Genomic DNA, 23,744 nt, shown 5'->3' with positions numbered 1-23,744 from the left:
CAGAAATTCGTTGCGCCGCCCTTGGGGGCAAAAAACGGTGAAAGCTAACGTTCGATACTAGAGGGCAGCACAGGATCCGATCGCACGACCCTTCCCGTGGGCAATCTCCCAACTTATCTCTGAATTTCTTTGACATCATAGTAGAGTGCACCTGCTGTCAGCATTTTCCACCGAGGGCAGCACAGGTTTCGATCGCGCTATCCTGCCCATAAGCAATCTCCCAACACATCTCTGCTAACCATGGTTTTAATTCTGCTATATTCTAGAATGTGACACCATTGTTGTTTTCGAATCACGAAGATTGGCGTTTAGTGACATTTTGTGATATTCACAAGATATTTATTGAAATATATCGTCATTAGAGCTGCATCCTAATCCTGTCGTAAACCTTCGGATAAGTGCAGCTTGTTTAATTCTGAAACATTGAACGGCGTTACCAAGGAATTGAATGAAGTCAACGACTTTGGGGAGTACGCCAGATCTAATTTGCTGAAGTCGCGGTTTCCTCGAAGCGGACCACACCCGAAAATAGGCCTGTCAGACGCAACTGTTATGAACATGGTGATCACGACCTTACAGGTTATACTAAGGCTTTAACCACGTTTTATTTCGCTTTGTTTTTTTGCTTATTGTATCAATTAACACTAGAAAATATGAGCGTGTATCTTCCTAGGGTGTGTCGTGTGAATTATCCTATTCTTTGTCCTTCTCATCATTTTAAGTATCGTAATTTAAATTTAAGGTCTAGAAATGTATCGGATGCTAAGCTATCAAATTATTAGTTTTACCATATACCAGATTGGCTCATGCATATTTATTTCTTGCAGGACCAACGCCAGGTAACCGAACAGCTAAGGCGTGAAGCTGCGATCAAACGGATCATGGTCAGTAAAGCCATCGAAGATATTATGATGTACATCACGGAACACGAGCAAGAGGACTGTCTCTTAGTTGGCTTTTCGTCTCAGAAGTCCAATCCCTTTAGGGAGAAGAGTTCCTGTACTGTGATCTAGAACGATCGGTCACTCCAGAGATGGCAAGCTACCGTCACTGGATTACTTCGAGTTTTATTTATCCTCCGCACCCCTTAAAATAACATTGATGTCTTGCATCGGCAGATTTTTTTAATTAAACGTCACCAGTCCCAGACTCATGCATTAATTGCGATCAAAGTGCAGAATTATTTTTGACAACTTTTTATCGAAAGATGACACTCGTTTCAATTCAAGTTTCTATTTACAGAGTGACCTGCTAAACTAATCAAAAGACCAATGACTAAGGTTCTTAAAATAACTAATTGAATATACAACTGCTTGTACGACATAGTATATTGATGAGTATCATATTAATAAGTAAATCATCCTCTAAATAGAAGATTATATTTTGAAGTTATTGAGGTCTTTGGTACAGAAATTTATTCTGTAAATTCATGTATTTTGTATATTAGTAATTAAAACATATTTGTGATCATTGGGCCTAAATCTTTAAATGATGAATTTTTAAAATGTGTCATCTAATTTTATACCAAGTTTCAAGGTGTAAATCTACTGCCAGATTAATATTGCGCAGGGCACTACCTTATTACAGTAACCTGTAGGTTTTAATGTATCCAATCTCTGTCGGACCCTATTTTTCACGATTGAAAATTATATTTTTGTGGATCAACAATCAATGAAGTATTAAAAAAAAGATATAATATACATATTGTAAGTGAAATCAGTGTAACAGATTAGATATATATGGTCTAAGTAAACATTATGAAACAATAAGCATATATGTTGAACCTCTATTTTAATTTATGACTTACGTCCTAATGACACGGAATTTACGACTGGTCGACACGTCTTTTTGCAGTATTAATTTTTACAACATGAATGCGTAGAGTGATCACAGTAATTGGTGAAGGATTAATTTCTCGGGTTATTTATTCATCTTCCTTTCATATTTCTGGGGTATAATGTTCACTACACACTCGTATACTGCAAGGTGGAAAATTGTACAAATTGCGTTGTTAAACAAACTTTGGTTAAAAAGTACATATGTGTATATATATATAAGTATCAAAATGAAAAACATTTCATTTCGTGAAAAGGCAAAGTTCCTCGAAACTTGAAAACTCATTTGTTCTCTCCTTAAGATAAATTTTGCACCCGGATTCTTTCTGAGGAAACGAAAATACATGGCGAGGAGACTGGTAACTTAAGGTACAAAAAGAAAGGACTAATTGAAATAAAAGAAACAGAAAAGGGCTTTGGTAACGGCGAGAGGAATTAAACTTTAGCTGCGATTGCGTGCTCCTTAAAACGCGACGTCGTCGGAAACTCCAAGTAAAACCTCCTCATCAATGTTTTCCTTTTATTTCCGGACAGAGCTACCCGAGAGTTTTTGAGCTCACGCAGATGAGAAAACTCGACTTTTAAATTAACCATGCCATAGAAATAGAGGCGCGCGAGTGCACATTAAATTTCAAAGACTGTCAGTGCCTGATGTTACGTGAATTACGAATTCACGAAACGGTTATCATTAAATCGAAAGGCATTTTATTGCGAGTACAGCCTTTAAAATATAATATACACGAGTACCACCCATTGCTTAGACATTCCTTTTCGGTACCAGTGATTCTCAGATCTTCCTGGGACTTATGTATAATGACTTTCGAGTTTTCCAGTCTGTTGGCTGGTAGAAACGATCCGCAATAACTCGTCGCACTGGCGTTGACATTCGAATAATGAGGAGCACCCGATAGCATAATAATGGTGTTGTGTACAATAGCATACAACAAGGCCGCAATCCCCCGTTTTAGTTACTCCTAGATTTATTTCGTATAAAAAAAAGAGAAAAAAAATCAACCGTTTCCCCTGCGTTACGGCATCACGTCGAATATCAACGCAGCGACTTATTACAGATAATTAATACAATTCGGTGTTCTATACGAACTTGTGCCCAAGCTCCGCATACTCGTTCGATTCTATCGATCCCGAGATGGACAGTCGACGTATCGCAGATCGAACGGCGAATTTCGACGTTCTCGGTTAAGGATCATTTTCGGATACCCGGTCAAGGGAACTTGATCCTTACCGCTCGACTGGCGAGCCAAGGACTGCCCAGGCCATAACGCCACCGACGCGAGGACCTCGGATAATAATCTTAGAATTATAATTTTCACAACGTTTCTCGCAAATATATTTCTAGCTCAACATCGAGTACCGTCCATCGCGAGTCTCAAACATTGTTCTCTATCTCTCACTCTCCTTTTCTCGTACACACTCTCACACACACTTCCTGCAAACTTCGGTGTACCGTCTACATTTCTTTCTCTCTCCCTCGCTCTCGCATATCGCGGATTCACTCAAGGGGAGACCCCTCCTTCAACGTGGCAAGGGCCTACCCGATCATAACGTAAAAGTAAACTATAGCTTCCGTATAAACAGAACATCCGACTGTAGCGTATCATATATATCAGTTCCGTGTTTAATACGAATAAACTCTTAAGTAATAATAACCAATAGAAGTATATTCTCTGAGCAGTTTAATAAATTCCGCGCGAATCTAGAGTAACGTTCGTCCCCTACTCGAGAACCGAGGTCGCGCTCGAAAGGCGAAACTTTCATCCGAATTCGTTTTCCAGGACCCCTCGTCGTTCTTCATTTCTTTTCCTTCGATTTCTTTTTCTTTTTTTTTTTTTTCCCGTTGAGCGAGTCAATTTCGAGAGCCGAAATCGAGGATAACTTTTTAGAGCCTTCTCGGCCGCTACGCGACACGCAGTATAAGATATATCACTGAATGGAAAAAGGAAAAAAAAGAAAAACAATGAAAACTCCGAGAAACACGCGAGAAGCGTCTTTCCTCGCTTTAGGTCGGAGCTATTCCGAGTATTTAGGTACGAAGCGAACACTGTAAATGAATACGCACGCGAAAGTGCCGGACAATCGAATGCCCTTCGATCGCCCGGTACAATGAACAACGGGTGCGTATTCCCAGGACAATTTCGCCAATTTTGGCAATGTTATCACAAGCTAGCGAGGAGTAGTACACTTCTAGCATGTCCTGGAGCACCGGAAACGCGATTAATAGGTGAGCCAAGAGCTCTCGTTTCTTGTGTGAATTTTCCGCGAGGGTGAGGCGGGCGACCTATTCTCGAATTCAGACAGATTTTCTTTTCTTTTTTTTCTTCCTTTCCCATAGAAATAGATTCCCACGACAAAGATGTCACATTGTTGCGAAGTCGCTTCATTGGTCAACGTTTGAACAATCGTATACGAAATTTCGCACGCGTAAGTTGATACGAATGTTTATACGAATTTGTTTTGCAAACGAATAGATAGGTATACAAATTTCGCATTGTCGCGATGTCGCGTCATTCGTCAACGGTTGAAAGCCGCGTACGAAATTGTCAATTTTGCATGCGAAAGTTGATCGAATGTTGATATGAATTTGTTTCGCATACAAATATATACGCATGGGAAAAAAATAAGGTATCGTCATTGGTCAATGTTTCAAAGCCGTACACGAAATTTCCAATTTCGCAGTGCGAAAGTTGATCGTGCGAACTCGAGAATAGGGTGCCGGGACACGTGAGAACAGAAATTCTCGAGGCATCGGGAAACAAAAGGGCCAACAACCGAGGATTTTATTTTTAAAATCGATCGCCACCTGATGTCAAGTATATTAGTCTTCGGTTTCAAATGTGACTTAAGCTGACTAACTAAGCTTCCACTTCCTATGACATTAATATGCAAACATTGCCCGACAGGTGAGACGGTCGAACGAATCGGCGTTGAGCGGAGAAAAGAAAGCCGGTTGATTCACCTACCGGCTCGGCTGAGTTTCTCGCCAAATACGAGGAACCCACCGAGCCTCTTTACGTTTGCGTGCCTACATATATACATCTTACGTTGCAGTTACAATTGACAAGAGTCGCCCTCGAGAGTTCCCGTCTCTGACGGATCCTTCGATTGGCGATTCGGATATAAAAAGCTCGAGTCTATGTACACAACGAGGCCCGGCGAAAGTTGCCGATCAGGACAAAACGCGACAGCTTCGCGCCGAGCTTCTTCCCTTAACTCCGAATTCGCCCATCGCGGAGAAGGGAAGACGCTACAAAAGTAGACGTTATATCTCTTTAGACCCTCTGTTACGAATGTTATTTGCATTTACACTTGTACTTTCTCAGTTTCGACTCTGCGGTCGATTACTTTTTCATTCCCCCTCCACGTCGTGGGTGTACACGACGAACCTGCCCAACAGGACCCCATCTTTTTTTTTTTTTTACAAGCGAATGAGGTGAATGTTACGCGGTTCGACCCTGCACTTTATATAATATACATAGATTTATGCAGCGAAGGGAAAGAACGTTGCTCTTTCTAACCGACCGGCGCCCTCGATTGCGCCGGCGCATTTACGCCCTTTTATATCACATTCCTAATCGCTAGTTACAACTGTAAACGTTCTCACCGACTGTAAACTAATTGCGAGATACCTATACGGATTGCGCACGTCGAGACGTCTCCATCGCCGAGTTTCCACCGAAAGATTAGAAAGAAAGGGTGGGAAACCAAAAAAAGAAAAAAAAGAAGTAGAAAAGAAAACGCATCTCGTGTGGACCTCGCACTGGGGNCGATTATTAAAAAAATATATATATATGTACATATTTATGTCGGTTATCTTTATCTCTCCCTCTCTTATTTATTTACGTTCGTCGATTGGTGATAACGCGAATGTTCGGCACGAGAGTTTCCTTAAGACGCAAGGACAGAAAGAGCTCGCGTTTCGTCGCGTGGAAACGGACGTGGCAGGACAAGAACTCTTTGGATCGAATACACGACTTCGTTTGGTGTTTCCCGGGTTTTCTTTTTCGACGAAGGGTATTTTCGATCCCAGGAGCATCGAGTGGTTTGCCACCCCCGTCGTAGAATATATGTAAGCTGGAAGGCGGGCTCGAATTTTCACCAATTGGGCAATGCGAGGACGTACTCCCCCCCTCCCCCTCCACGTAAAAAAGACGATAGGATGGCACAACTTCCCTTAGGTTACTATTAACTAGATAGTCGTTAGTCGCGAGGTCTACCTACTATAATTTAATGTTTAAAGCTCCTAATGATATTTCACAGCGATCCATCGAGATGGAGATTTACGCGGCAGAGATCCCTGGCAGAGGAATGTCAGGCCGGAAGCGCACCCTGATCCTCGATCAGGTTCGACGGTTTTCGAGCCTGAAGTCGTCGACGTAAAATGAAAAAAAAAAAAAAAGGTTAACGTCTCGCGAGCCCTCGAATCCGCGAGTCGTCTCGTAAATCCTCCGGGAAGCCCCTTTTGGTTCGTGAAATAAAAAGCAGTCAATCGGCTTCCGAGGTGGAAAGTCTTGGAACGACCTCGCGGAGTCGGGAATCTCTCGGGTGAAATTCAAAATTTTATATTTATGTGTGTGTGTGTGTATATATATATATATATATCTTTTTTTTCGACGACCTGCTCGAAAACCTCGAGCCGCGTTTAAAGTACGATTAGGTGCGAATTTGTTCATCCCCCTTGATTAAAATGAAGGGATATGACGACCGCTCGGGTTGGAGAGTTTTCTACAAATGGAATCGCGAGCCGCTCCGTCCACGCGGTCTTTGGAATTCATGAGGCCCTTTCTTAAAATCTTAGCACGATATAAAACTAGCAAGCGGACTTGCGGGAGTCCGGTTTAAATACGTTAGGTGAAGCCGACGGGGAGGAACAAGCGATGAGAGAATTTGATCATTATGTTCCCTCGCCTCGGAGGCTCCTGGGTTAAATCGCCTGTCTGGTTTTGCACCGTTAGTCGGCGGAACCAAGACGATTTCCCGCACTTCATTTCCTAACGATCACCAGCTAAGTGGTCTTTACCCCTCATCCAACTTACGAGGAATAAAAAGACACCGCCGAGCGGCCGATTACGTTCTAACTGCGGTTGAGGCCACGAGTAAAAATTCGGAAAGTGAAAAATATATGTAGTTCGTGAAAAAAATTTCACGCAAATCCGTGTGCATGTAACTGAGGGGTGTAATTGCTTAAATTAGGGTCGCGCAGATATAGAGTCGGTGCGCTTTTGGTCAATTCCCTCGGACGTTTCTTCCCGCGATCTGGTTGTTTTCTCTCTTTTTTTTTCCCTACTTGTTTTATACCTCGTTTTGGAGAAGGCGAATGCTGCTGGAAGTCTTGGGAAGGGATCCTTTTAAAAGTTTAGATTACTCCCGCTTTCTATGAGCTGCTGCAGGCGAATCGTGCCCTCGTAGGCCCTTCGGGATTGGGCGCGGCGATATAAATTCGGACAGTCCAGAGACACGCAGTCGGCAGCATCGGTGCGTCCAGTACACGACTGACAAATCTAAAAACCAATTGAATAGATTCGCGACCTCTCGTGACATCTCTCGCACTGATAAAAAATACCCACGTAAATTAACATAATCATTTGTTATTTTAAGTTATCTTAACGCCACAATGAATTGCAGTAAAATTACGTTGCCTCTGTAATATCACACTCAGTATCTGGATTAAAGAAAATAATAACGTAACGATGTTACATTTAATCAGTTACGAGGTAAGCAAAAATGTATGTATATTTCCGTCGGTTTTCACCAGCGCCCGGTGTAATCTTTCGCACAGCGAATACGCAAGACTCGCGTTGGTTTACCTTCACGATATTGCAATAAGACCTTTCCGCTTGACGTATCTTCTCGTGTAGCACGACCAGAACCCGACTGGGCTCCACGGCGCAGTCCACGCATATCTCTTTACTCGAGCAAATCCCGCAGACCGCGCAAGCCATCGTGTCGAAATACTGAGAAATTGTCATTTTCTGTTTGTCCTTTGGCAAAGGAACGCTCTTCCGAGGCGTCTGGCGTCGCGGCAATTCGTTGTACCTGAGGTAGTAGAAGGGACAAAAGTAAAGGCGTAGAATGGAAGAATGCACATCGATATCGTGGCCTTAGTTTCTTACCAGGCGTTGACGTCCACTCCGAAGAGATTAAAGCATCGGTTGAGTGGAGGAATGATGACCCTGGTAATATAGTAGGTTGCGTTGGGTCGAAGGCCAGGGTCTTCAATCAATTCCCAGGGCGTGCGAATGCAATTAATGAGAGGCTCGTTCGGTGCACCAGCAACCACGATGTATCGTACTCGCTCGCTGTTCCTCGGAACGGCACGAGGGTCGTTTCTCAACAATCTTTTGGTCAATTCCAAGGCAGGGACACAGGCCGCCGCTTTGTATCCTCGCATTCCACGGAATTCCTTTGCAAAGGTCAAATCCTGGAATGAGACGCTGCCACGCAAGATCTTATCCAATTGTCTAGTGACGTACTGCTTCACCAAGGACACGTCCTTCGTGTCGAAGAGGATCTTCAGAGATTTTTCAAGTATCTGCAATACGTAACACTCGTTGTAAACAATCTTTCCAAAAATGAAACCGATTTCCTAATGACTTTGTCAGTAAAATTGATGCATACCTTTCCAACGGCAGGACAGCCATCTCTACGAACAGTCTCTATTCCTTTTGCAAGGAACTCTGGTTCGGCCTGGTCAGGAGTCTCGTACATATAGCCACAGTATCGTTTTTTAGTCTGATTAAGTAAGAAGTATTATTTTAATGCTTTGGTTAATTTTCCTTTTTACTATATAAGGCTCCTCAGAAAGGAGCAGTACCTGAAGTATCGAGGGCTGCAGGATCTTCTCGAATTTCAGCTTTATGGGATTTGGATTGGATTCTGTTACCGCGTCGGCTATTTCTGCTCCGACTTTAAAGGCTTCCTCTCTCGATTTTCCGGGTAAGAGGACGAAGAGGGAATCTGTGTCGCCGTAAACAACGCGAGCTCCCCATTTCGGCGTGGACTCGACTAATTTAATAGCACGCTCCAAGGTCTCTTTGCCTTTGCTTACTACGCTATCGCCTACCTAAACCGAAAGATCCTTTTAATTCCTCCTACGTCGAGGCAATTCTTACTCCAAAATGACGCAACGCCATTGAAAACCAGTCAAATCGTTAAACTGACAATCACCTCGATGCAGGGCATACGTCCACTGAAGTTCGCAGCCGTGTAGCCATAAGTAACATTGGCAATGAGCTTAAGTCCTAATTGTCGAGAGTGAAGAGCTCGTTGCAGTGTGCGGTCGCTCTGTGGATGATCCTTCATGGCTTTCTTCACCATCAACCGCGTGTCCAAAATCTCCTTCAACATCCTGGGCAATATTCCTCGGCGAACGGACGACTTCACGAAAGCCACGCCGCAAGGAGAGAAGTTTATCTTCCCCTCCAATCTCAAAGCCGTGCTTTTTGAAATCTTTAGGGAGGTCGCTCCGAAATCAAAAGGATGAGGCCTGCAAGGGACAGTGCTCGGTATCAGGGCGGTACCTTTCGAGCGGTGAACATAAATCCGGTAAAAATAAATACGTACTGTCCAATGTGCTCTATTCTCCCGAGGCACGTCGAAAAGCAGTAGTTGTGAGCGATTATGATGCTCGGGTACAAACTCTGGAAGTCTAGAACAACGAGCGGGTCAACATAGAATGTTGACTCTGGCTCCATGATGAGAGGTAGAGCCTCAGGAGCTCGCATTTTGGCTCGTTGCTGCACCGATGGCGATACCGGGATATAATTCAAAGGCTTAGCCAGTCTCAGCATCATCGACTCGACTCGAAATTGCGAGCCTCTGGAGAGGACCTCGAAAAATTGGATGCCAAACAGTCGAGCGAGCTCGCTGGTCCTGCCTGGAAAATGAGTCAACGTTGTAAAAACGATTTCAAATTAATTAACCACGCGCAAACGAAAGATTTACCTATCAGGTCCAGTTGTTCGAGAAGTTTGAGAGTGCCAAGGATCTTCGTATGATAATAACTCACAACTTTCCACCGTTGCCCTGGACTAGGATGCATCCACCAGTCCTTCAGCATTTTAAACGACGACTCTGGCAATCTCTCGTGCAACACATGATACATCACGTTCTCGAAAGAATAACTCAACAGCGCTAAAAAAAATAAGAGAATGTCCATTTTACAGAATATTTTTCGATTTATAGAATTTATATTAAAAAAAAAAATGATATTAAAAAAAGAGAGCTTAGATTTTCACCTGCTTCGTGCCTCATTAATCTCCAGCAGTCGAGAACAATTCGACCCGTCACTTTGATGTCGGAATGGGACTCGAAATCCGAGGTAAGGGAGTCTTTTGTACCTCTGGCACTAGGTACACGTGAGATTCGAGTGGTTAGCTTTACGTTCAGACGAGAAGCTCTTTGGAAGACGTAGCCCCAAGACAGACTTTCAATTTCCCATCCGATGAAAATGTCCGGATCGTGGCGATTTATCAAATTCACAAGGCTTTCCAACAAAGCTTCTTCATTGCCTGCATACAATACTGGACATGTCACACCTGAGCCGAATAGGTATCCCGATCGTTTCATTGATGCATCGTAGTCAGCATCCACTGCGATGATACCTAACCAAGGGAATGCATTTATCATTATACGCGTAAGTAATTCGGCTCATTCATTTTTTTTTTCTTTGGTGAAACTAATTTCACTCACCACATTCCAAAGCTTTACGATCCGAGGCGCTTGATACGTCGCTTTGAATCACATAGAATAAAGCTTGAATAGGATCCTGTTGCGGGTCTGGTAGAAGGTTTCCTCTCGTAATGACGTGCACTTCCAAGCACAACACCGTCAAGTACTGGTGCTGGGTGAAAACAATTTCACGTCAACAAACTTTCCACGGTGGCGATCACCCACGTAGCAACGTTTCATATTTACCGTAGCTACTGCTTTCGCGTTCTGTAGATTCTCCTCTTCAGCGTCCTTTGCCGTGGCCTCGGTGAGGCATTCAATTTGCCCGTAGGATACATGTACGCGTTTCGACGTCTCTCCTTCTCTGCGGAATCTGGAGTTTTCCAAAGCCCCCCTCAGGGAAGAATCGATGCTCTCGTTCGAGCTTTTTGACGCCCTCTGAAGGCCCTTCCCTTGGAGGCCTCCCCTCAAAATCAACATTTCATCGGTACACCGCCGAGCCGGACCACTTTCCTCGGAACCGAAACCGCTTTTCGACTCGTCGCCGTCTCCCCAAAGCCTCGAGTTCTCTAACGCCCTCTTTAAATAAGAATCGGCACCGTCGTTCGAGCTCTTCCCCCCAAGACGTTCATTCTCGCTGCTACCCCTCGTGTTGAAAGTCCCATCAGCAGGCTGTCCAGCAGTATTTGAAAGAACCTCGGATGTCGACTCTATCGACCTTGGACCCATCTCAGCCGTTGCAAGCTTGCATGACTCCTCCTTCTTCTTCATATATTTCCTAACTTTAAGCCACGTGCACACGTCGTGGACACTAGGAGGGGCAAGAAGAGGCTCTATAATCAATGATCTATGTCCTGCGAGACCACGCTTCAAGTTGGACTTCCTCCTGCCTCCAAACTGTTCCAGCTCGTTGGCCTTCATCCTTCGCCAAAGCGTTATACCGGTGACGTCGTTCAATTCCGACTTAAACTTTGCCAAATCGGTCACTCCCTTACCAGGTACCATGACAGCTCGGTGCGAGACTTCCTTCCGCTTTGCGACGTCCGACTGAACGCTGTAGAATGCCTCCACGTTTCGGAATTTCGCTATGCCATAAAACTCCATGCTCTCGATTACTCTCTTACGCGAGGGCGGTGCAAATTTGGGAGCAATCGCGACATCTCGATTTTTATCGCCGCGAATCAACTCCGATTTATGCGACGATATTTGGGTGAGCTTGTTCAACCGTGAGTCCATGTATTCCGTGAAAGTGAGATTAGAAAGGGCGTCTTCTTCGGCTTCTTCGTCGGTTTCGCGTCTGTCGTCGTCATGCTGCGAGCTGTCAAAGTCACGTGGTATGATCAGCTGATCGCCCGCTTCAGCCAGCTCCCATCTGTTTCCATCGGGGTGTTCAGGAATCTCAAGAAATCTTTCATCGTTGTTTTCACCATCGGATAAATCCGATTCAGCCATTATCTGAGCGACGTCTAAAGCCTGCAACTCCGTTTCCGAATCGACATCGGGCTGATTTTCCGAAGACTCGATTTCGCGTTTAGTCTCACGTTCGATATTCCGAGCAACCTGGTGATCTAGGGACTTTTCCATAATGCTCTCTTGAGGCTTAACGACGACATTGTCCACGTTTTCGGACGTCTTGCATTCCTCCTCGACGGGCATGAAACAAAGTCTCTTGCGAACCCTTCCGCTGTGATCATCACCTTCGTGTTCCTGATCGACGTCGTCGCCTCTCGTCTCACGATTTACAGAATTATTCAGCACCGCGTCTCTAGTCATCGCATGGCTGCCATCGGGTCTATAAACATCAAGACGTAAACACGGTTAAATCAGGTCGCGCCAACAGGAGTCAGTACACGCGTACATACGTTAAAAAAAATCAGAAAACAAACTTGTACGAGACTCACATCCTGCGCAACTCACCAAGCTGTTCCGGTGCACAGGTAATTTCATTCGAACTCTCTTTTCCTGGAATCAAAGACGATTCGAATATACACCACACGCAACCGTAACTATCCCAAGATCATGCCATAATGAGTTCACAAGACCGCGTAAAATCTGACATCAGAAAGACCCATAGAAGTTATCTTAATTTTAATAAAAACCTTAGAAAATTTTACCGCTCCCAAGTGGTCTCGCAGACCTCCCACCTCGGGTGAGACCTATTCAATAGATGTAATAACAAAAATATTTTCATTTCTAATCCATCATTAATACCATATAATGAGCTCTTTTTCCCCTGAATATCTATGTACAAATACACTTCTCTAATTTAAATAATATAAAAATTAATCTTACCACTGACGAGCGCAGGTGACGGTCGAAAGACCCTGTCTCGCAGCAGGCTGTCCCGCAGTGGACCTCCTATCCTGGGCGTGTGCAGCGGCGAAGTCCCTTCGTCCCCGCATTCGGGAGCTATCGCGCCCGCGGAACTTTTACGTACCTTCGGAGATGTCACAATTATGTTTAGCGGACGATAACCGCGCGACTTAGCTCCAGGGCTCCGCAACGTACTTGATCGTTTTGGCGACTCTCGGAGCGGCGATTCGTTACCTCTAGGTTCCTCGCGTTTCCTCTTAACGGGCGTTACAATCGCGTTGCATGGCGGAGCCGAGAGAGCTCTGGCCCCATAGCTGCAGACGCGCGTCTCCTCCCGTACGATCGTCACATCTTCCTCTTCAGGGTGCTCTTCGTCGGAAGAATCCGAGTCGACGTCCGCTGCGCCGTCCAATGCTGGGATTGTCGGCTTGCTTTTGCTCTTCTTCTGGGTCCTGCGCTTCGTAGTACTCGCCTTGTTCTTCCAGGTCCTGCGGTACTTCCTCAGGGTGCTGGGGCTCAACTTTTGCAGCATCACCCGAGGCTCCTTTAGTTGCATGTAGGCTGTCTTGCAGGTTACTGCTCGCCATTCCATCTTGTCGGGTCGTACCGTGCACAGGCCGAAGTGCAGGAGGAAGTTTTGCTTCTTTGACGGTTTGGTGAAGCGGCCCTCGTTGAACGACGTTCTCACGATCAACAATTTAGGGTCAAAGAAGATTCTCTGCACCTTGTTCTTCCGCGAGACGAATATCTTCTCCACCACTCGAGCCATTTTCGACATCTTGTGAGATGAGACCTTAATTTGAAGAACTCTACGTTTCAAGAGTTCGTTGTTTTGGATTTTCTGTTCGGTTTTGTCCTCCACTGGAGCACTTGCTGGCTCGGGGGTCATCGATTTTTCAATCTCGTTTTCGAGGGTTCTCTTCCTCCTTTTTGAGGGCTCTTCGGCTGGTGTCGCCGCTTCGAGGACGGGATGTTCTCTCGGTGTAATTGAATCGCTGGGTTGTTTTGGTAATTTAATTAAGGGAGATTTATCGGAGGATTCAGGGGTTGTCTTTGAATCGGCTTCTGCCGTCTTCTGCTTCTTCTTTGATGGGTTTTGAAGATTTATCTTCGGGATGTTTTCTCTCGTGAGTGAACCTTTTGCCCTCCTCAATCGTGTCTTAGAGGTTGTCGATACCTCGACGGAGTTCAACTCTAGAAGGTTAGCTTCTTTGAGGGTAAATTCTTCTGCAGTTCGTTTCCTTTTTTTAACACCGGCCGATGCTTGGATCTTTTTTGATGTCCCTGATGAAGGGATTTCTTGCACCGTCGATGGTACGCGTACTTCTTCCGTTACTTTAGGTGTTTCTTCTGGTGGCTTAAGTTCATTCGCTGGCTTCGATTGTTTCTGGTCGACCGCTTTCTTCGATATTTCTGGTTTCTTCGTTGTTCTCGGGAAGGGTGCTTCCTTTGGTGTTAGGGATACAGACGTGACCTTCATTGCCTTAGAGGCTTCGATTTTCTTGATTGTCTCCAAATCTTGAGTTTTCTTAGTTGTCTCAGAATTTTTAATTTTCTTCGTTGCCTCTTGCTCGGTGGCATCCTGCTTGTTCTTCATCAAGTCAGTAGTTTCAGGCAACTCTTGAACAATGTCTTTGTTTTTGAGTGATCTCAAAACTTTCCGTGTTGATTCCTCGCTTTCCTCGTTATCCCATGACCTATGAGTCGGATTAATTTTAAAGCGAACATGCTTTTTCACTTTTACCTTCCTTGTTCTAGCAGCTCCTGGTTCTAGTTCGACCGGTGATTGACTTTTGCTTCGAGGAGACATTGGAGAATCCTTTGTAACTTCTACCTTCCTACTTTTCGTGGGAGTCAAGTTCATCCGATTCAGATCGACCCTTTCCAACTTTATAGAAACACGTTTACAACTTTTAAGCTGTTCGCAAACTGGTTCTTCAGTTTTGTCATGTACCATGTTGGTATCATCTTTATCATTTGATGCCGTTACGGCATTATGTTGAATCGAATCTACCCCATCCATTTCCTTCTCATCGGTACGTTCTTTTTCAAGCTTCTGCGTTTCTGAATCATCGGTTGTACTGCTATGGCATTCTAAATTGTTGTTATAAATATCCTCTCCTACACTCTGATCTTCCTTGTTTCCCTCTATAGCTTTTGTGGTACTTTCATCTTCGATAACTTTTCGTTCGTTAAAATTTTTCTCCATGTCACTTGACTCTTCAGATTCTTCCTTGCTAACAGGTTTTCCTTTATTCTCAGCAAGTTGATTAAATTCCTCTTCAATAGCAGGAGTCAATTTCTGCACTTTTCTTACCACACTGTCACACTTATCACCACTAACATTAATACTTTCTTCTCTATTTCCTCCTTCACTTTCATTTTCACTTTTATCTTCATTAGCGTCGTTGTACTTTTCTTCATGATCTTTGATATTTTCCTGGCACTCCTTGTTTTGACACTCATCATCCTTATTTCCTTCGTCGATGTCATCGTTTTTCTCAACTATCCTGTCATACTTGTCTCCTTTTCTTGTGATGTCATGATTCTCCATGCAGGACTTACCATCGAGACATTCTTGACCTTCATCGATGGCACTGCATTTATCGGTGTTACAATTCCCCACATTGTCTTCACCCTCCTCGGATTGTTCCTCAAGACTTGTAACTCCTTCCCCGGACTCTACTGATATGTATTCATTATCTAAAATATTTTCATCGCCACGAACACTAATTTCCCCACTTTCATCAGTCCTACCATTTTCTAGACTATTTCGATTAATCATGGGATAATCTTGAAAACCGGGACATTCATTAATAGAAACGCCACCGTTACCCAAATTTCCCGTCACTGAACATTCTTCAGAATTCTGATTAATTTTGTTATCGGAGTCCGGGAAAACAGTCTTATCAGACTGCAGGGTCTCCGTATTATCTTTTGTCACAGTGCAACAAGTTACGTTGGACCCTGCTGAGGTGTCCATGGTCTCGTCATCGGTAACGTCGATGCTATCGAAGTTTAAATCCAGATCATAGACATCCAAGCCTTTATGATCAGGAATATAGCTCTGCGAAAGCTCCTCCTTGATGTTCACCGAAGCTTTGCTGTTAGGGTCCCTGTAGGCCACCTCACTTTGCTCTTCTGGAGCCTGCTTGTCCTCTTCAGAATTCGAGTCCTCCTCGAAGAGACACTTTGGTATCTCCGATGTTATCGCATCGATGGCATACTCTCTGCATTGGTGAAAGTCCATGGTACTGTCAGGACCGACAAAGTCATCCGTAGGAAGAACAGGTTGATCGGTGACCAAATCCAGTTGCGAGGTCGGCTCCGTTTCAGGCAACTCGATGTCGTCCATGCACTTCTCTCTGTCTCCACCTAAATCCAGCTCCTCGGAAGGCTCCGTTTCCGGAAGACCAATGTCTTCCACGCAGCTTACTATCGGGCATTCCTCGAGTTTTTCCGCACAGTCGACAAAATCCTGGTTGTCCTCCATGACATTGGACTCGAGAATGTTATTTTCAAACTTATCCGCGGGGGGAGCGAGGAGGCTCGCAGAGGCTACTTCAGGATTAATACTTACATCAACGTCACTTCCTTCGACAATTTCTGCTGAAACGGCGAACACTTTTACCTCAACATGTTCTCGTAAGGTGCAAGACTCGTCATTTTCAATCCTGATCGCAGAGTCGACCGAGTGAGCAGAGGATTTATCATCAAACACCTCTACGTCGATGTCTTTCGTCCGATTCTCATCGGGCAGGATTATCCGAATGTTATTATTCGAGCCATCGAGAGCTCTTCTGCCTCTTCTTCCTTGTTTCCTCGGGGACAGCCTTCTGCGCGCCAACGACAAAATCTTCTCCTGGTCGATGGTCTCTATCGGGTTCTCTAGGCAGTCCATACTCGAGCGGTCGTCATAGCTACCGTTGATTCTCTTCTGCAAAAAAGTTTTCAGTTTGTTACGCGTCTTCAAGCCCTCCAACGGGTCCTTATCTACGGAGTGACTGCATACCTCATCCATAAGACTTACATTTCCCTCTTTGAGTTCTGATTCACCCGCTTTCAGGAGCTCTGCCAACGACCCAGAGGCATTGCGCTTCGATTCCTTGTCGGCACAGATACTCAAGACTGGCTCGCATAGTGTAACCAGTCCCTCGCTATTGACAACTTGTTTCTCTTTGAACAATCTCACGGGCCACCGAAATTCGGATGAAACGTTCAGTTGAACCGGCAGCGATACATTTTCAGTCAAACAGTTGAAGGCAGAAGACAACTGCAACTCCATCGAAGGTACTCGATCCAAGCTCGAAGCTTTGCTGGACACTTTGCTAGCTTCATCGGCGACGTTGTCGATGGTACCGTGTCTCTTCAAGTAGGTCTCATCCTTATTCAGGGAGCCAGGGAAATTCTTCTTAGGAGAGCCGCGACGAGGTAAGATTCTCCTAGGTGAAATCTCAAGGGAGATCGGTCGTAATAAGTCGATGCTATCGCACTCTTTCGGGGAGTTCTTGAAGTCACCTTGTGTGTCGACGGAACTACTCGTCAGAGAGGTCTTCGAGTCCGACACCACGCTCGAATCCATCGGAAGAGACGAGTTTCCGTGACACTTTGAACTTTTCTCGCAGCTCTTTTCGCCGATACTCTTCTCGAAGGTGCTTGAACCGCGTGGCCGCTCATCCAAGGCTTTATGCAGCTTCACCAGGACCAACCTCTGTTTCCTCTTGGTCGGGGACCTGGGAGAAATTTTACTGATTATAACCGGAGTCTTTTCACCAATAATGCCCCGCAAGTTCCTCGAGCTTTTCACTGTGACGGCCACTTTTGCAGGACTGGCGGTCTTCGAAGGAGACTGTCCAGCTCTTTTTGTCATCGGATTCTCTACCTGGCTACAAGCAACGGGTAAATCGCTCGGCGTCGGATTCACTTCGCAGTTACCTCGAATGAGTTTTCTCTGATCAATTGTAACCTGGTTTATCGCTGGGCAAGGTGCGCTTTCCATGGGGAAGCGTTTCGGGTCTCGACAGGAGGACTCACCTTCCGCCACCCGGAAGCATCGGTTCTCGTCGACCAGGGTCGTGTTCCCAGGACTCGGGTCGTTGACGTGCATCTTCTCCAAGAAGATGACCGGAAGTAGACACCCAGTCTTGGTGCAGACGACAGGTTGGAACCTCTTCGGCTTCCCCCGTTTCCGCTTTTCGATCACCCAGATGTGCTCCGAAGAGTGGACATGGTTCTGGTGCATGTCCTTCCTCCCGATTTCACAATGTACATGACTTCGGGTACCGTAAATCGAGCCATTGTGGGACTGTTGAGAGCAGTAATACGAGTAATGTGAGTCGATCGGCGGAGTTAAAGAAGTTAGGTGGTTCTCCTTTTCCGAACGCTCCTGGCACCGCTTGGCCTCCTCGAAGTCTCGCAGAATCTCGTCGACCAGCGTCTCCCCGTTAACGGAATCGTACTTGGAGCACTGAGTTCCTGGCAAGGTCTCCCTAACGTCGTCGACTGGGAAGGCGTAGACCGGCAGCAGAGAGGCCAACTCTCCGTGCGTCAAGACGCACTCGCTGGGAACCGAGCTGCTCTCCCTCGAGGTTTCGTATACCTGCTGGACGAGACCACTCTGGCTAGCATCGTGCGAACCCCTCAACACCTGTTTCCTGTTTCTAGGCGACCTGTGCAAAGACCTCTCCTTCCCACTCCACAGGGCAGTCGCCCTCTTGCAAGCGTACGTCTTCCTGTTCGGGTCGTTCCTCACGCTCTCGACGTCCACCATCCTCTCCCTCCTGAGGACGAGCTTGATCGTGGTGTCGTCGATCCTGTTAGAGACGACGAAGGAGGCGTCGCTGTGGACGCCGGCTGAAGCATCGGCGTTCCTCTTCGATTTGCTGGCAGGCGTCCTCTCGTTTCTGCCGTCGTTGTTTGCCCGGTGCAGGATCTGCTTACCGTTCCTCCTGGTCCGCCTTCTCCGTCCGGACTGCTTCTCGACGAACCTCAGGTTCTGAAGCTCTTCCCAAGTAGCGACTACGTTACAATTGTAATCCGAATTGTCAGGGAAAACTTTGCTACCTTCTTTTCCAGTCTCGGGGGCCTCGGTGACGCCGTCCGCCATCTTGACTTTCCCGCGACTCGCGTTCTCCGGCTCTTGGATGTTGGGCGTGACGTTCTCCGACGACGGGCCGGATCCGCCATCGCCGTTGCCGCCTCCGTCGGCGAGATGCGACCTGGTGAACCTAGACCCGACCGGGGCCTCGGATTTCTCGCGCTTGGACTCGGACGCGTCGTCCGGTCCTCGTGTCGCCTCGATTACGGGTCCTAGATGGACATCGGGAAGCAGAGCACTACCTAACAGACTCACGTACTGATCTCTTAGCTCGGTAAGGTCGGATCTGTCGAAGACGGCGCTCTCCGTGAAGCAGGGGTCTCCAGTGAGGACCATGTCCAAGGGGATCTTCTCGTCCTCGGTGCTCTCGTTGCTGGCCTCCGACGCGTCCTCGATGCTGGGCGACAGCATGCCGATCTCTACGGTCGACTGCAGGTTCTCCAGGTCGGAGCTTAGGTCGGGACCGCCATCAGGGAACCGAGTGAACAGCTCGTTGAAAACTCCGCCGTACTGTTCAATGTTGTAGAGGCTGTCGGTCAAGGTGGAGGATAGGTTCAAGTCGAAGAGTGCCTCGGCTTGGTGGCTCGAGGCGCTTCCCCCGGGATTTTGATGCTGTGAGTTGTTGACCCGCACCTTGTCCAGGTCGTTCGACAAGCCCCGAGGTGCAGTCTCTCTTAGGGGGTATGGTAAAACCTTGCTGATGTGCCGGGACTCCTCAGTTATCAACTTGTTTGGCGACAAATCCCCGGCCCCATCGAGCTGGGGAAACCTGTCCTGAGGAAAGCACTCGACCTCGACCAGGGTGGCATCTTTCACGGACTGACTGCATCGGAGCGAACCGCATCCCGCAGGAATGTCTTTATCGATGCATCTTGTCTGGCTATTCGTTTTCTGACTCAGGTCCCAGGAACTCAGCGTGTCCAGTTCTAAACACGTGAGATTTAAGTCTACCGCCTCGTCCTCGTTATCGCTCTTAGGATCTTCCGGCATCCCCGACCTCTGCGAACTCAAGACGCTGTCCTCGTCGAACTTGTCTTCCTCCTCGTCGCAAGCTAAATTAGCCAGCAGTTCCATCAAGGACAGGTCGTTTGCATCCACTGAAAATTAATTATAAATCCTTAGTTTTGTCGAATCTCTAAAATACAAATTTTTTCCTTATTCTTTCTATTACCACGGAAGATTTGTATCAACTTACAGATACTGGAGTCCACGCTGCTTCCCTGAAGTCTCCCTTGTATCGACTCGTTAAGCGAATGCGACTCAAGATGTCCTCGTGTGATAGATCCCGAAGATTGGTTCCTCACAGATGACCCAACATGGGTTTCAATGTACGAAGCGTTCAGCAGGCTCTCTTTCTCCGACGACTCGATCGGATAGGAAGACGGATTTGAATTCGTGAACAGAATGCTTTCGTCATTCTGGAAGATTCACCGTGATAGCGGATTTGTTAAAAATCTGAAATTGCGCTGTAGAAGTATTTGCAAGTTGTCGCACAGCGTACCTGGGATATCCTGAGCAGCCTTTGCTCGAGCCGTCGCTTTTGATATAGGTCGTTTTCCGTAGGCGGGCAAAATGGCCGAGATGGACTTTTGGGGTTGACCAGCTGAGAGTCGGAATCCCCAAGACCGGCGCGCGACCTTCTGGTTTTCTCCTCCTCCCAAATGGCCTCCAGTCCTGGGTTCAATTCCATCCCCTTCTGGATGGTCCGCCTGTTGAGGATATCCGAAGCCCAGGCATCGACTTCCAGCTTGCAAGAGCTCTGGCGAAGCACGGAGGTCGGAAGATACTCCTCGAAAGCTCGACCTCGATCCAGTGACCCGCCATCGAGGGTCGTTTCCGCCTCGTCTTTTGAGAGAGCGGGTCGTCGGTGCTTCACGCTGAGAAGATTTATCGCACTCATCCCGTACAGGTTGTAATCTATCATGAACTGCATTACGTACGGTATGTGCGCCTCGTGAGGTTGCAAACTGCGGTCGAGCACCGAACCGTTCTGAAAGGTCAAGTTTTTAAAAGGGTAAATACTCCGCAGAATATGGGATGGCCTTAAAATATAACGCACAGGAAGTAGTTAAATATCGGTACGAACCTGCAACAAGTCCGCAGCCCTCTTAACCATCGCAGGATTGTAAAAGTAGATCTTAAAAAACTGGTGCTCTCTCGTATGGTATCCGTAAAACGGTCTGCACAGAAAGATTATTTTATTCTAAATAATGTATACTTTTAAAGATTCATTCAACTGGTGCAAAATTATTAGCTATTCTTACACTCCCGAAACACGCTGAATTTTGAATACATGCTGAATATTGGATCCAGCCGATCCTAGAGAAATGTTAATCGCCGAGTCTAATGACGCAGCGAGTCGATATGCTAAGCTGTCTCCATCCTCTTCTCCTGTGTATGGCACGTACATGTATGGGAACACTCCGTGTATATGCAAACATGTTTTCTCACCTGGTCAAAAACAACATTTCAGCTTATGAAACAGGTACACAAATGATTTGTTCAAACTATCCGCTATTAAAGACTCACCGGTTGACGTAGATCCGAATACTCTGATGACAGGTACATGCCTAATTTCGGATCCACGAAACTCTGAGAACGTCGGGTCCAACGGTGGTATTGGAGGAGCCTGGTAGCTATCGGCGCACACCAAGAGTACAGAAAACATTGAATCACTTCACTGAAAAAGAAAAGAAATCAGTATGTAAGCATTACATAAATCCATTGTAAAACTAGGAATGGGCTTGGCTTAGATAAAACGAAACTAGTCTGGTGATACGCGACAAAAGTGATAAAAGAATGAGGTAAAGCATCGCTAAATGATTTCTTAGTGTACGGTTAATCCGGTACACTTAAACCACTAACTAGCCGAACGTGCTAACTCGCATGTTTCTTGATAAAGAAACTTGAGTTGTATGGAACTAGCACTTATTTAATCATCGATTTTTCTAAACTCCACCTACCTAAGATATAAATAAAAAAACCCCAGAAAAGTTCTTACTCTTCCAACATATTACTCAAATGCTCCGATCCATGAGTACAGAATTTTTTCGACAAAATTCCTACATTTACGCCTCTATTCAGCGGTCCTACCTCAATTTCGCGCAAATACCGTTTCAGCGTGCCACGTTTAAAAAAAGACCTAGGTAGCTTTACTCCAGCGGGCATTCTTTTTACGTCCTCAAAAAAGACAACACAATCGTCCCTTCCTACTTCCGACCATCTGTCCGTGACGCGACCGTTCCACGAGTGTCCGCAGAACTTGATAAAATAGCCGGAGCGAAAAAAGGGGAGCAAGCACCAGATTAATATTAGAGCACCGAGCGCGGAGTGCGCTGCACCCAAAATTTCCGGGAGACCGCGAGAACTGCCTAACCTTAAGAAACCCACGGAGGATACGTATCAGATCCCCGGAAAATCTCGATAATGACTGCTTGATTCCAAGAAGCGCATAAACCTGGCAAGACGACGTGCCGGCGCTATCGTTTCCGTCCCCTCGATCGCCCTCACCTGCGATCTTCTCGGTCACTCGGTGGTCCTCGCCTCGTCCATGGACGAGAAGTCACGAGAAGGGTCTGCGAGGTCACGAAATGAGGGTCGTTCCATGTAGCACGTAGGCGAGGTCAGGTCAGAAGGGAACTGCGTATTTTATTAATATTGCGCGCCGCGATGCAGTGAACGTCCACCGAGTCAGCGCGTGTACAGCGCGAAACGTCGCGAGCGCCGCCAAGTTGTCCGCCCCCACGGACGGACACGGACTGCGCGACGGCATAGATCGGGAACTCGGCTCCTCCCCTCACCCGCGCGCGCGGTAAACTGACCCGCCGAAATTCGGCGCGCGCAATCAAGGCCGCTGACTGCGCGTCGGTCAGCGCGGGGGGCGCGGCGGGGGGCCCGTTGCCGGTCTTCTGCGTCGCACTCACGGCCAAGCGCATGGGCGGGGCGAGTAAGACCGAGATACCGGTCTCCCGTAGGCGCGGCTGACTCGGCGAATGAGGCGACTCCCAGCGCGATTGAACGTGCAACCGGTTCCGAGCGCGCGCGAACCGACTTGGTGGGACACGACCCGACGCGGGCGAAGGGTCGACCGTGCACCGATGCGAGCTGACGCGTGCCCGACAAGTTAAAACTTGCGCGCGGCCTAATCGATCCCACCCTGCCCGTAAGAATTTTAAAGTAGGATCTCCCAAGGGAGACTGGAGGGTTTTCTTGGAGAGACCAAGAGAGCGAAGATCGGGGACACTGGGAATACTTACAAGGGCTTTCAGAGTGACCTCGAAGATGGGGTCTTCTGGCCCGCTCGTGGTTTGCGCCGAACTCGGTCCAACTGTTTACCGCCGTTCCTGCTCCGGCTTTTCGCTGCTTTTGACGGTTAACCGTGAGCGCACGCGCATCCTACGCGGGCCCTTGCCCCTTTGAGACTCCTGAAGCGCCGAACTGCCAGCACCCGAACTTGCGCGCGAATTCCCCGCTCCTACGCTTGAAACTCGTGTTGCTCCTCGATACCTTGCCTTCGTGCAAAAACAGGGCCGAAACGCGCGTATTAACCGACACGCTACGCTCGCGAACTGCGCGCTCACGATTCTCCCCGGCACCTTGCGTCACGCCGTGTCAACTTCACCGTTCGGTCCCATCTCGATGGCACCCTCCGAAACGATTATCTTCCCGTAAGATGATCGATTTATCTTCCCTCGGATTTATCTACCAGGCACTAGCTGCGCCATCTGACGGCGAACTCCCGGATCCTCTCCACAAGTGTCGGTATAAGTAGAGCTGGCGGGACGGTCTGATTTCAAATTTTTTTTATTTAAGAC

General features: G+C 46.8%; 2 protein-coding genes across 8 annotated transcripts; one reads left to right on the top strand and one right to left on the bottom strand.

Moving 5' to 3' along the window:
- Positions 1-250: 250 nt before the first annotated feature.
- Positions 251-1,774, top strand: LOC105697318 (guanine nucleotide-binding protein subunit gamma-1). 2 transcript variants are annotated; one of them, XM_012420536.2, is made up of 2 exons: positions 251-561; positions 828-1,774. In XM_012420536.2, the coding sequence occupies exons 1-2, from the start codon at positions 553-555 to the stop codon at positions 1,011-1,013; spliced, it is 195 nt and encodes a 64-aa protein (XP_012275959.1). In that variant the 5' UTR covers positions 251-552; the 3' UTR covers positions 1,014-1,774. The 2 variants fall into 2 exon arrangements, with proteins under 2 accessions (XP_012275959.1, XP_012275958.1); XM_012420535.2 differs by having other exon boundaries at positions 251-579.
- Positions 1,775-6,453: 4,679 nt separating this feature from the next.
- On the bottom strand, positions 6,454-23,529 carry LOC105697279. Of its 6 annotated transcripts, none has more exons than XM_012420463.1 (21): positions 22,441-22,666; positions 21,460-21,610; positions 21,195-21,381; positions 21,017-21,110; positions 20,432-20,920; positions 20,126-20,348; positions 18,897-20,027; positions 16,864-18,851; positions 12,813-16,770; positions 12,422-12,482; positions 10,767-12,312; positions 10,542-10,692; positions 10,088-10,453; positions 9,795-9,983; positions 9,414-9,726; positions 9,018-9,336; positions 8,665-8,913; positions 8,469-8,582; positions 7,964-8,382; positions 7,658-7,886; positions 6,454-7,351 (listed from the first exon to the last, which is right to left on the bottom strand). In XM_012420463.1, exons 2-21 carry the CDS (start codon positions 21,596-21,598, stop codon positions 7,199-7,201), a joined length of 12,318 nt encoding a protein of 4,105 aa, XP_012275886.1. In that variant the 5' UTR covers positions 21,599-21,610; positions 22,441-22,666; the 3' UTR covers positions 6,454-7,198. The 6 variants fall into 6 exon arrangements, with proteins under 6 accessions (XP_012275886.1, XP_012275887.1, XP_012275883.1 ...); XM_012420464.1 differs by having other exon boundaries at positions 16,864-18,836; XM_012420460.2 differs by lacking the exon at positions 22,441-22,666 and adding an exon at positions 23,187-23,529 and having other exon boundaries at positions 16,864-20,027.
- Positions 23,530-23,744: the final 215 nt, after the last annotated feature.

This window comes from Orussus abietinus, unplaced genomic scaffold (assembly GCF_000612105.2).
Source record: "Orussus abietinus isolate OABI.00-Male unplaced genomic scaffold, Oabi_2.0 scaffold261, whole genome shotgun sequence".
NCBI classification, from domain to species: Eukaryota; Metazoa; Arthropoda; class Insecta; order Hymenoptera; family Orussidae; genus Orussus; species Orussus abietinus.
The sequence above is the reverse complement of the archived record's forward strand: the minus strand, read 5'-3'. Positions and strand labels throughout refer to the sequence as shown.

Bases quoted from the DNA above. Each gene is read 5' to 3' on its own strand.
- LOC105697318 (XM_012420535.2), top strand. From the start codon at position 553: ATGAACATGGTGATCACGACCTTACAG. The intron at 580-827 runs GTTATACTAAGG...TATTTCTTGCAG, and splicing joins TGGTGATCACGACCTTACAG to GACCAACGCCAGGTAACCGA.
- LOC105697279 (XM_012420460.2), bottom strand. From the start codon at position 21,598: ATGTTTTCTGTACTCTTGGTGTGCGCCGATAGCTACCAGGCTCCTCCA. The intron at 16,771-16,863 runs GTAAGTCTTATG...ACTTTTTTGCAG, and splicing joins CAGAACTCAAAGAGGGAAAT to AAGAGAATCAACGGTAGCTA. The intron at 9,727-9,794 runs GTAAATCTTTCG...CTCATTTTCCAG, and splicing joins CGAACAACTGGACCTGATAG to GCAGGACCAGCGAGCTCGCT.